The sequence below is a fragment of the Physeter macrocephalus genome, chromosome 18 (assembly GCF_002837175.3).
Source record: "Physeter macrocephalus isolate SW-GA chromosome 18, ASM283717v5, whole genome shotgun sequence".
Lineage (NCBI taxonomy): Eukaryota > Metazoa > Chordata > Mammalia > Artiodactyla > Physeteridae > Physeter > Physeter macrocephalus.
Genome location: NC_041231.1, coordinates 69,914,589 through 69,927,616, shown reverse-complemented (window position 1 = coordinate 69,927,616; position 13,028 = coordinate 69,914,589). Strand labels below are relative to the sequence as shown.

At 43.6% G+C, this 13,028-nt stretch overlaps 1 protein-coding gene across 4 annotated transcripts in view; it reads right to left on the bottom strand.

Moving 5' to 3' along the window:
• Positions 1–13,028, bottom strand: part of ANKS1A (ankyrin repeat and sterile alpha motif domain containing 1A) — a 200,330-nt gene that overhangs the window by 116,561 nt on the left and 70,741 nt on the right. For 3 of the 4 annotated variants that reach the window (XM_024121998.2, XM_055080219.1, XM_055080220.1), the window contains exons 2-4: positions 4,209–4,289; positions 2,268–2,424; positions 307–369 (exon numbers count right to left, since the gene is read on the bottom strand). In XM_024121998.2, coding sequence (XP_023977766.1) covers positions 307–369; positions 2,268–2,424; positions 4,209–4,289 — 301 coding nt within the window. The remainder of the gene's footprint in view (positions 1–306; positions 370–2,267; positions 2,425–4,208; positions 4,290–13,028) is intronic. The other variant, XM_024121999.3, reaches the window with a different exon arrangement.

The following is a 13,028-nucleotide window of genomic DNA, read 5'->3' as shown; positions in this document are numbered from 1 at the left end:
GTAGTAAATTATGCCCGTAATATGGTCCCTTCTATTTCCCCAGTTCTGCCACTTCTAAGCTTTTCAGCCATTCCAGGAAAAGCACCCAACCTTTCCAGAATTGGTATGGGTTTTAGAAACAAAAAACCCACTGAAGCTCCGTTTTCCCGTTCCCAGGCAAGCCAGAAGCAGATGGGCTGAAGCAGACAAACATCAGGATGATGAAGAAGAGCCTGAGTGGATAAGAGTGGAAGCCAGAGAGGACCGAAGAGAAAGTGCAGCTTGGAGAAATGATGCAGAGAAATCCTGGCAGCGAAAAGTACACACCTTGGCATTGATATAAGGGTCAAAGGGGCCGTACTTTTTGAGTTCTTTGATCTCAAGAGCATTCTATAAAAAGGAGAGGAAAAGAAAATGTGATAATAAAATGGATGAAATATATCAAAGCAATGCACAGCCCCGAGGGGGCCCAACACTAGACAACTTGGATCCGCCCTCTGGGTGCCTCAAAAGGAAGTTAATGGGGAAGACAAACTCCAGGGTACAGCGCTCATCACCCCTCTCATCCAAGCTTCCAACTGAAGCAACGTTAATGGTTTTTAATAAATCAGTGAAGTACTTGTAACCACTGCCTAGATGCATTAGGTTTTTCGAGCTATTGCAGACGTTGTGCCCAGCCCCTGCCCCACCCACCTGCCTGCCAGATACGCAAAGCACTGGGCCGGGTCCCACTTATCAATGGACACTCCAGGCGGGAGGCGGCTGTGAGCAGGACAAGCTAGCATACTCAAGTGGCTCAAAAATCCAAGCAGCTGTGTTCCAAGGCAAAAGTGAGCAAAGACAGGATTAGAAATGGTGGCTGAAAATTTCTTAAACGAGAAGGACTTTAATGGGTGACTAGATTTTTCCACATTGAGGAATATTAGTTAACAGCAAACCTCTTTTATAAATTTCCTCCAGGTAAGAGAAATTACTGTCACATTAGCCAGGAGGAGTAAAATTGCATTTAGGTTCTAAAGGGGCAATTCTAAAGAGACAATTTTCCTTCCTAATGTTATAAAACAAACATCCTCATTGATGATCTTGAATGTCTGTTGCTCACCTACCCAGAAAATACAGCCAGAAGGGGGAAAGGGGAGCTGATGAACAGCTGTACACACACAATCTCCAAATGGAGAGAGCTGGGAGCACTGCTGTAGTTTTCTCACCCCTCAGAGTGAAGCTGCCCTTCTCTGAATCAAAAGCGTGCTCTTACCAGCTCACTGAGAATGTGCACGGTCTTCCTGACAGGGGGACTTGAAGAATGGTTTCCTATTTTTTTGAGGAATAACCCTGATCTAATCCTACAGGCAACTGAACAATCTCCTCTCAGCAAAGTCACTAGTAAAACAGTCCTAAGCTTATTGAGAAAGGGCAGCATCTCTCTCCTTCAAGCAAATAAGAAAAGTATCTATTCAGTTCAGAGCACAGAGGGAAACAGGAGAATGGCTTGTCATTCAGAGAGGGCCCATCTCCTCGCAAATCGACACCATCTCAGACCCAAACTACAGGGAGGTGTGTTTTATGAGAGGTTTGTCTAGAACTTACATAATTCAAATATAACTTTCCCAAAGGAATAAATATAAAGAATAGAAGGTACAGTCTCAGAGTACCTGAATCCATGGCCAGTGTGTGGGTGTTTCTGCTCAGATGCTGCCTCTTTTACTTTTTAAGAATTCTCTCTGCTTTGTCAAAGCATGGTCAGTAGTAAATGAACATTAGAGGACACCATGGAAATGAACTTCACTCTGCTGCATCACCTCAGACCTCAACTCACGCGTCTTTGTGAGTTCATTTTTCAGCACTAGCACTCGTACCACCACTTCTGCAAGTTCTGATGCATGTAAAACAACGGCATGGTTCACATAGTACCAACACATGCTGGGAGTATTTCTGTTTACCAGCTAAAGCTGCAATGACACGTTGATGGCAAAAACCCACCAGTTTGAAATGAACTCTGGGCAATTTTGCAGGATTTGCATTATTTCCAGTTTTGCACGTGAGGTGAGTATTTATAACTTTGTTACAGTACTATTCCAAATCTGCATGATTCAAATGCATATGAAATGCACCCTTCATGGTACAAGGTTTCCCTGAAACACTAGAAGGAGTAGCGCTGGGAAGAGGGGAATCACCCTTAGGCCAGGGAAGAGCTGGTTCCCTGAGACCTGAGCTACGGGACTGAGACGGTGATGGGGCTGCCGAGGTCTGGCTGTAGCTGAGTGGAGAAAGCTTCCCTTCCCTCCAACCTGTTCATTGACTTTGGTGTGTGAGGGCCCTTGATGGATGAGCAATCGCACTATCTGGGCATCTCCTTTCCAGGCTGCCAAGTGCAGAGGGTAACAGCCTTTAGAATCAGCCACGTTGGTCAGCGCGTCATTCCTCAGAAGAACCTCGACCACATCCCTAGAAGGCAAAAATCGATCATGAGTTTGCAGAACCCACAAGTCTTTCGTACTAACAGTTTTGCACATCTGTTTGGCACAAAGCCCTTTCACAGAGATTATCTCATCTGGCTCCCCATCTCTACCTGAGCTCACCGCCCAGCTCTTCCTTTTATTCCATGAGCTACTTGTACCGCTGTTGACAGCAGCTAAGCCATCTTGAGGCACACTACACTGACTCATCACCTCCCAGTGTATCTGGGAGGTATCCATCTATTTTCCATTATTTTGAAAACGTCTGGTCCCCTTGTCTAAACCCTGCAATGTTTCCTTGTTTTTGATGTTGAAACAGCATTCAGGGATAGAATTTACATAAAAGCAGTCATGCAAAACAAATATCATTATTCACCACATTATTCAGAGCATTTAGTGATGTGGGAGCTGGAAGCAGACAGGCAGAGCAGAATTAAAGTGGTTGCAAACATGAGCCAGATGCATATGGTATCACTTGATACATCCAGAAAGAAGGACTTGGCTTCCTTCTTGGTGACACCACTAATTAAGTAGATATAAATGTATAACTATCCCCATGCACATGAGGTCAAAGAAAATCTCCACTGTAAATAAAAACAGCATCTGGAGATGAACTTGGCTAACAAGCTACAGTCATTTAAGTCCGAGATTCACTTTAATTCAGGTTACCCCACCATTTAAGGTGGAGGGAGTCTCTAGAGATTTTCTGTTAGCTTTGTCTAAGATGGTTATAGAAAAGACCACATTACAGGAAATGATCACATTCCATGTATCTTAGAAAAGTTTAATGTAGAAGGAAACAGCCATTGCTTCTTTCTGGCACATCAGCATCAATTAGGCTGGGCCAAATATTGCAAAAGTGAGACAGAATACCATGAGGTGGTAGGGCCCTGTTCTCGCTCGGAAAAATCTAAATGGTCCCAATAATCCTTCCTCATAAAAACTAAACTTCTACTGCTTATCTCCTTTAGTATTATGCCTCAAACTCTCCCCGATGCCCTGTCTTCCGTTACACTCTGGTTTTCATTCTTCCTGCCAAATCTACGCACTGTACTCCACCACTCGGCCTGCTCCGGCTCTGAGCCTTGCCATTCTCCCTCACTTGGAAGGGCAGCGTCCTCTTCAAGCTGCCAAACCACTGAAACCTGTGCCTTCTCTCAAACCACCACCCACCCCTTCGCCAAAGCACACCTTCTCCAGAAAACTTCCCAGACAAACCCCACACAATTCACAAATTCCTGATAACCTCTCTATACTCAAGGGAATTAAATAGGCCATATTATTTATTTATTTGTCCCCTTAAAAATGATTCTTGTTGTGCACAAGGCTAATTTTATGAGGAAAGAGTGGCAAGCAGAAAGATAAAGTAAACAGAAAGAAAGCTTCTCATAACCACTCGATCTATTTTCAGTTTATAAAGGGACTGGTTACATAATACATTATCCAGCACCATTATGTTCTGGCTGCCCCACATTTGAGCTTCGTATTCAGATCATTGTAAGGCACTGCTCCATTTCAAAGGGGAAAAGAATAAGCAGAAGAAAGGTAAAACTTAACCTTTGGTTAAAGTTATTTTGGGAGTGGGGTGGGGAAGGACGTTTATATTATTCACTAAAGAGAGACTCAAGAATTCTGGACAGACTAAATTTAGTTTTTCTCTGTTCTTCAGCATCCCTGCTTTGTACACCTTTACAGAAGGAAAAAATTTAAAAAGACAATCTGAAGGCCTGGGTTCTGAAGAGTGGGGCAGGAATGTAGCACGTTAATACTTACTTATGGCCATTCAAAGCAGCATGGTGCAGAGGTGTATACCCAGTGCTGTCAACACAGTTCACATTTGGCCCTCTCCAGATGCTATAGGGGGAAAAAAAAAAGACTGAAGTCACAAACCAAATTTAGAGACAGCTAGCTGCCTGGAAAAGAATTCTGTGTGGTGGTTAACCAAACGGGTTACTTCCACATGACTCCTGATAAAAGAAAGCAGCTATTTACTACAGAAATGCACAGCACTGAGAGTACACAATGGGGTGCTGGACAAGGAGTCAAGTATCAAGACAACGGTGTCATCATTTCAGAGTCTGTTTTCCTGTATCATTTTCCTCATTGGTAACTTTATTATTCACTCAGTCTGGGACTCGTGTCTCTGAGTACTGTCAGGATTGTAAGAACAGCTCGTTGAAAGGTCATCAAAAATATCACTGAACCAGGGACTTCCCTGGTGGCGCAGTGGCTGAGAATCCGCCTGCCAGTGCAGGGGACGCCAGTTCGATCCTTGGTCCGGGAAGATCCCACATGCTGAGGAGTAAGTAAGCCCGTGTGCCACAACTACTGAGCCTGCACTCTAGAGCCTGCGAGCCACAACTACTGAGCCCGCGTGCCACAACTATGAAGCCCGCACGCCTAGAGCCCATGTTCTGCAACAAGATAAGCCACTGCAATGAGAAGCCCACGTACCGCAACAAAGACCCAATGCAGCCAAAAATTTTAAAAAGTCACTGAACCAAACCATTCAGTCAGTTACAGGTACTGAGTACCCACCTCTACTCCTGGTGACTGAAGGCTTGAGAGAAACTCTAGACCAGATAATCAGGATCACTCAACCACAAGGAACAAGATCAAAGAACCCACATTCATAAAAGCACCAGGATACATGTGTTAAGATGCAAGGGACAATTCTGTCTTTCCTTTGTGAATATGTCTTATTGGTAATAAAAAGAATAACAACAGAATCTACAATTTGAGTGCCTTATTTGAATCAGAAATACCAGACTAAGACGGTTGAAATGTCATCTCATTTAATCCTCAAAGCCTTAATTCTGACTTCTGTTTCATACCTTACTACATTGGCCAGAGTTTCTAAAATACTATCAAGTAGTAGAGGGCAGCCTTGTTTTGTCCTGCTAATGTTATTGGCAGTTAGTCTGAGGTAGACACTCTGTAACATGTAAAGGAAGTATGTTATTTTTTTCCTTTTTAAATGTATTAGAAACACTGTTTAATTTAAATATGTTTTTGCATCTGTGGATAATATCATAGTTTTTCACAGTGAACCAACTAAAATGTTATCAATAGCTTTCTTAATATTGAGCCATTCTTTCATTCCTGGAATAAACCTTATTTGGCCATTATCCATTAGGGCCATATCAGTGACTTCTACTTGAGAGTATTTTACCTAGCATTTTCACATCCGCATTCATAAAGGAAGCTGGTCTAAAGTTTTTGCTTTTTGTGCTATCGTTATTGGGTGATATCAGTATTAGGTTTAAATCACAGATCACCTGGGCAGCTATCTACACATTTCTATATTCAGGAATCACTGACATAGAGCACTAAAATTATAATCACCAGTAAAACCATCTGGGCCCAGAGCCTTTATACACAGATGCTGGAAGCAGCATTATTTATAACAATAAAATTTTAGAAATAGCCCAAAAGTCCATCAACAGAGAAATGACTATGATAACTAAGGCAGAGACACATAGAATATTATATACTACTTATATTGCTATGTAATAAGACAAAGAGAGGTTACAATATAATGCTAAGGAGAAAAAAGAAATTGTAAATATTGTAGAGAAAAAATATATATGAGAGACATTTATCAGGATTGTGGATTGAGTGCACAAGTTTACCCCATCTCCTGTCTAAAGTTGTATGAAGTGAAACGATTCCCACCCTACACCACAGATAATTGATGGACATAAAATAGATAGAGAGATTCAGCCTAAGAAAATAAGAAAAAATGTTATCAAGTAACTGGCAATGTTGAGGGATTCCTAAAAGGCAGAAATCAGACAAGTCTAGATCTACAGAAACACAACCTAGAAGAATGCCAATTAAAATAATCACATACCACTTTTCACCTATCAGACTGACAAAAATGAAAATAATGACATTATAAAATGCTTGTAAAGATCAGGGAAACAAACACTCTTAAATACCACTGGTATGAGTTTAAATTGGTGAATTCCTCTGGGAAGACAATTTGGCAGCACCCACCAAAACCAAAAATAGGCATCCACTCTGGGCCAGCATTTCCACTTCCAGGCAGCTATCCAACAGAAACGCTTGTACATGCGCACAAAGACACATCCTTGTTCAGGACTGATCCACTGTAAGAGTAAGAACTACAGACTTAACGTCCACCTATAGGTAGGGAGTTAAATACCAGGTACCCCAATAAAATGAATTATTACATAACAGATAACAACAACAACAACAAAGGAAAGAAAAGAAAACAAGTTGGACTTATGTGTCCTGACGTGGAAAGATTTTATAAGATATGCTGTGTTACAGCAAAGTGAAAAAAAGAAGTCAGTGTATAATATTAAAAAGATGAGCCCTCATTTTATAAGTACACACATGCACACACACACACACACCCCTTAGATGGCGATGGGAAGCATGCTCATCCAGTGTTGTGTCGCAGGGGCACCACAGAGTGATGAAGGGGGTCTTTCACGTTCTGCTCTGTGTTCTACCACACTATGTAAAACACAGTGAGAATACATTCATGTAGTAGTCTTTTTAGAATTTTTTTTTAAAGAGGGGAAGGAACCTACGTACAGGGAAAAGAAGAGAAAAAATGAAATGTTAATAATAAATGGTTGTATATGTGTGACATGGGTCACTTTAATAAGCATGTAGGTATTTGGCTTAAAAGCTTAAGATAAATTTTAAGTGAAAAGAGAGGACATGTGTAACTCTGACAGCTACATTATTTGTTCCTTGTCAATTAAGGAAGCTGGTGACAAGGTCAGGAGCTTGAGTTTCTTCCTGGTGTTCCCATCCTCCATTAAGCTTGGATTCCTATAGCACCTTCCAAAGAGGTAAAAGCAATGATCTCTTTGTCACATTTATACCTCATTTCCTAAACCAAAAATGATATACCTGTGCCTGACAATGAATAGAACGATGGAAAGTGAAACAGATCTGGAAAATCTAGGAGGTACAATTTTCATACTTAGTTTCAAATTGCCCCACAAGACAAAAACTCATCATTCTATTATAAACTAGGTGACACTAAAATCCAAAAACAAATTATTTGCCCCAAATTACAAGCCAAATCAGTGGCAGATCCAAAACTCCCATTTATGGTGCTCTTGGCCTTTGGCCAAAGAGGGACTTTGTGATCTAACCGGATGACAAGATGAAGTGAAGATGCGGTCATACAAGGTTGCACACAATAGCAAGATGACTGGAATAAACAAGAGGAGTTGGGAAAAAGGGAATAGTAACACCAGTTAAAGCAGCTGGGAGCTCAGGTCTGCCAGCTCCTAGTACTGCATTAGGAATCTGCTACCTCTTCAACCATCTCAATCCAGGTCCCAAAGTAACCTTAAAACTGAGGTTTAACTGCCCTTGCTTTTAACAAAAAGGCAGAACTGAGCAAGCCCTCTGTCATTTTCTAACTTTTACCTCCATGTCTCCGGTTTAGAGGTGGTTAAGTTTGGATATCCCACACCAGCACTAAAACTACCTCAAAACAGTTAGAAAAAAAAAAGGCAGAAAGATAAGCACTTTCCTGCATAAAGCTGCAACTTTCCCAACTGGGTAAGGCCTTTCCCCTCTTTTTTCTCTAACTAGCATTTCTTCTAAATGCCCATGTGGAAAAATTTGGGGGAATGGGGAATATATTAAATAAAACCTAAATGAAGATGGAGAACTGTCATCTCTCTGCTTGGAATCTTAGCTTCAGACAGGATGGTAGTAACATCCCCCTCCACCCAAGTTTCTTCCTTTTTGGCAGCCCAAGAAAAGAGCTATTTACAATCTAGGCCTTCCTCCTTATCACAGCTGTCCTATTAGGTTTCTCTGAAGCAGTAAGTACCAGAGGGCTGATCACTGACAAACAAAAGCAGAGCATAGAGCAACAAGAGAACCAGGAAAAAAAAAAAAAGGTACAGGAGATCCCTAAACATTTAGTGCACCATCACCACAGCACTGATTACATTTGACCTTGGACCACAGTGAATTCTTTATGCTGTGCTCCCATACTATATATTTTAAGCCCTTTAAGGGAATCCTTCATGTTTCCAAGAGCACAGCACTGTGCAAGGAACTGCCCAGGGCTACCAGTTTGCAACTTCTAACATTCGGTTTTTCCTAACCTGCGACCCCAGTGTGACATGATCTCTGTGTAGTGTAACGAACCTGCTACTCTCTATCCATTAAAAATGGCAACAAGGGCTTCCCTGGTGGCGCAGTGGTTGAGAGTCCGCCTGCTGATGCAGGGGACACGGGTTCGTGCCCCGGTCTGGGAAGATCCCACATGCCGCAGAGCGGCTGGGCCCGTCCGTGAGCCATGGCCACTGAGCCTGCGCGTCCGGAGCCTGTGCTCCGCAACGGGAGAGGCCACAACGGTGAGAGGCCCTCGTACTGGGGAAAAAAAAAGGCAACAATCTCTTGATGGGACATGTAAGCATACTGCCTCTGAGATATCTTTACATAAAACACAGAGACAGAAGAACCATAAGTTGGAACCAAAGTGGCCAGTCCACTTTCATCTGTGACTACTCTGTGGAATCAGGACTAAACGATATCCTACAGTGGCTCTTAGCTGTCAGCAAGCTTGCTTCATGTTGTCCAGTTACCTAACTGCTTACTTCACACAGACAAGTAATGGCATCTCAATGGGCTGGCAGAGTGTCCAATCCAGTTCAACTGAATAAATGTTTAGGCACTATCTTCCACGCGCCAGAGTGTTATAGCCTCCACCCTTGAGGAGAGTGGGGAAGTCAGACAAGTAAACAAATGACGACACAGTGTGTGAATTCTGGGAAGTATGCAAAGCATAGCTCACGGGGAAATGGGAATAAGGGAGGCTTTGCAGAAGACGAGACACTTAAGCTGAGCCTTTAAAGCTTAGATGGAATCAGCCAGGCAGGAGAAACAAGGAGGAAACGCCCAAATTCAAGGTCTCCTGAGTGGTCCCAGCAAACTGGGGCAAGTGCAAGTACTTGTGAGTGGCTGGAGCATGATGGTGAATGCGAGGATGGAGAGGCAGGCAGAGCCAGGTCACGAAGGGTCCTGTGCGCCACTGAAAGTTTCAAGCAGGGAATGATCAGATGTAAGTTTTACAAAAATCCTTCTGTTGACAGCTGGGAAGTGGGAACTTAGACAGTGAATTTCTTATTCACCATACTGTTGATGGTTTTAAATATTTCAGAATTTGAAAAAAAAAATCATTATGCTAAGCATTTGTATAGACGATAGACTGGAAGAAATGTGTGACTAGATACAGGGAGCCCAGCTAGAAGTTAGCAATTCAGGCACGAAAATAAGGACCTGAACAAAGGCAGTGGTAAGGAGCGCTGAGAAAAAAGGGCAGATTCAATAGAAAAGACAGGATCTGGTGACCAAATTGGGTTGGGGGGGTGGTGCAGGTGTGTGTGAACAATTCAGTGGCTAATGAGAGAGTAATTTGAGGAGAAAAACCAGTGTTGCTTTGTTTTGTGATTGTGGCAGGGGAGGGGAGGAGGCACAGGGAGTTTGGTTTTGGATTAGTTGCGGATGAAATGAATTTGGACTCCCATGTGTAGATGTCCAGTCAGTAGGCAGATGAGGGTCTGGAACACCATGGTTACATGGTTAGTTTAAAATGACAATGCTCAAATGTTGACAAACATGTATGTTGCCCTTACAACGATATTATAAAGTAGGGAATACATGTTGTTATTTCCATCTTACAGGTAAGAAAACTGAAGTCCAAATGACTTACTGATTGTCATACATATAATTAACGTGGAACTGAAACAAAATCCCACGTCTGACTTCTAATGCGTATTCCTTCTAGTTTATTCAGGCTCTTGACCTTAACTATTGAGACAAAACAACTTGGAGGGACTTCCCTGGTGGCTCAGTGGTTAAGAATCCGCCTGCCAGTGCAGGGGACACAGGTTCGAGCCCTGGTCCGGGAAGATCCTACATGCCACAGAGCAACTAAGCCCATGTGCCACAACTACCGAGCCCGCGAGCCACAACTACTGAGCCCACGTGCCACAACTACTGAAGCCCACATGCCTAGAGCCCGTGCTCCGCAACAAGAGAAGCCACCGCAATGAGAAGCCCATGCACCGCAATGAGAAGCCCGCACACCGCAATGAGCAGCTCCCACTTGCCACAACTAGAGAAAGCCCGTGAGCAGCAACAGAAACCCAATGCAGCCAAATATAAATAAATTAATTAATTTTTTAAAAAAACACAAAAACACTTGGAGCTCTGTGGGTCTCCTCCTACATTAGTTCTCAGGAAGCCAAAGACTCTCAGAACACCAAGTCGGAAAAGGGCCTGCTCCATCACTGACTCTGTGAAGAGGGAGCAATGGCAACAAACTTGAGGGGAAAAGAGGCTGCCTGCCAGTGCAGGGGACACAGGTTCGAGCCCTGGTCCGGGAAGATCCTACATGCCACAGAGCAACTAAGCCCATGTGCCACAACTACCGAGCCCGCGAGCCACAACTACTGAGCCCACGTGCCACAACTACTGAAGCCCACATGCCTAGAGCCCGTGCTCCGCAACAAGAGAAGCCACCGCAATGAGAAGCCCATGCACCGCAATGAGAAGCCCGCACACCGCAATGAGTAGCTCCCACTTGCCACAACTAGAGAAAGCCCGCGAGCAGCAACAGAAACCCAATGCAGCCAAATATAAATAAATTAATTAATTTAAAAAAAAAACACAAAAACACTTGGAGCCCTGTGGGTCTCCTCCTACATTAGTTCTCAGGAAGCCAAAGACTCTCAGAACACCAAGTCGGAAAAGGGCCTGCTCCATCACTGACTCTGTGAAGAGGGAGCAATGGCAACAAACTTGAGGGGAAAAGAGGCTCTGGGCAGCTCTCCATCAATTCTTCATTAAATCATTAAGGTCTAAACAGGAGTTTGTCTCATCAGCCTTTTTCTGCCAAAGGCCTTCTCTGTTTTCCTCTTTTAGTTATCCTTGCAAAGGCAGATTTATCTCTGAACCTCAGGAAGGACTGGCAGTTTTCCAACAGAAGGAAACATTGTCCAAAGTCAGTCTAATTTTAAAAAGACTTCATCTTACTCAAATGAATTTGACACATCCTTACTAAAATGCTTTCTACATAATTAACTGTTGAGGGTAAAAGGAGAGATAATAAGGAGTCTAGGAAACCATTCCCATTGTCAAAGAAGCTTGTGATCTTTGGAGAAAGACACAACTTACAGACATGAAACAATCAAACAAGAAACCCCCAAAACAATGCCAAAGGAATTCTAGTTGACTGGGAAAAACTGAACATGTATTTTTATTTCTGCTCAATCCTGAAACCCACTAAAATGACAGTAAAAACAAACAAACAAACAAAAAGAGGACTTCCCTGGTGGCGCACTGGTTGAGAGTCCGCCTGCTGATGCAGGGGACATGGGTTTGTGCCCCGGTCCAGGAGGATCCCACATGCCGTGGAGCGGCTGGGCCCGTGAGCCATGGCCACTGGGCCTGCGCGTCCGGAGCCTGTGCTCCGCAACGGGAGAGGCCACAGAAGTGAGAGGCCCACGTACTGCAAAAAAACAAACAAACAAACAAAAACCAAAAAAAAAGAACACGAGAAGGATAACAATGAACATAAAATGTCAACATTTTTGGGCTTCCCTGGTGGCGCAGTGGTTGAGAGTCTGCCTGCTAATGCAGGGGACACGGGTTCAAGCCCTGGTTTGGGAGGATCCCACATGCTGCGGAGCAACTAGGCCCGTGAGCCACAACTACCGAGCTTGCGCGTCTGGAGCCTGTGCTCCGCAACAAGAGAGGCCGCGATAGTGAGAGGCCGCGCACCGCGATGAAGAGGGGCCCCCGCTTGCCACAACTAGAGAAAGCCCTCGAACAGAAACTAAGACCCAACACAGCAAAAATAAATAAATTAATTAATAAACTCCTACCCCCAACATCTTCTAAAAAAAATGTCAACATTTTTGGAAGATGAAAAGTAGATAAATTAGCAAAGCTGAGAAAGTGAATCCCTGCATCCAGAGAAGGGGATGCCAATTCACACAAGCACCCTGGGAAGGGTCAGTGATTAGAAGTACCTGGTGGCACAGGAGACCAGAGATGAGGAGGGGCTGAAAACGAGGACTTGATACAAATTCTGTATGCAGCAGCATTAGCCCACCAGGTCTCTGGTCACATCCAGGGCAGCCAGGAGACTATTACCCCTGCACCCAGGCAGGAGAAGGTGGATTTATTTTGCGAAGAAACTGAACCAGGTGGGCTCTAAACCCAGGGACTTTAGGAACAGCAGAAGTTAGGAAGAGGCACTGTACTGAAAACAAAGCCCCTAAAAGGAAGTTTACATCCTGAAGGACAAGGTTCCAGACCTGCTCACCCACTTGGCTCCCAAAATGCTAAGAGCCCTACCCTCCACTTGCAAACAGAAGGTTAGAAGATTTTTTCCTGTAGAAACCAAATGACTCCACAGAAAGGTTCAATACATGCTGACTTTCAGGGATTCCCCAACAAAGCAGGTGGATTCCTGCCCAAACACCCTAGATAGAGCATATAAAACCCATCCCTGACAAGTTCATCCCACCTCTATATAGACCATCCAATCGGCTTTTTTGGTGTCTCACTTTTAAATTA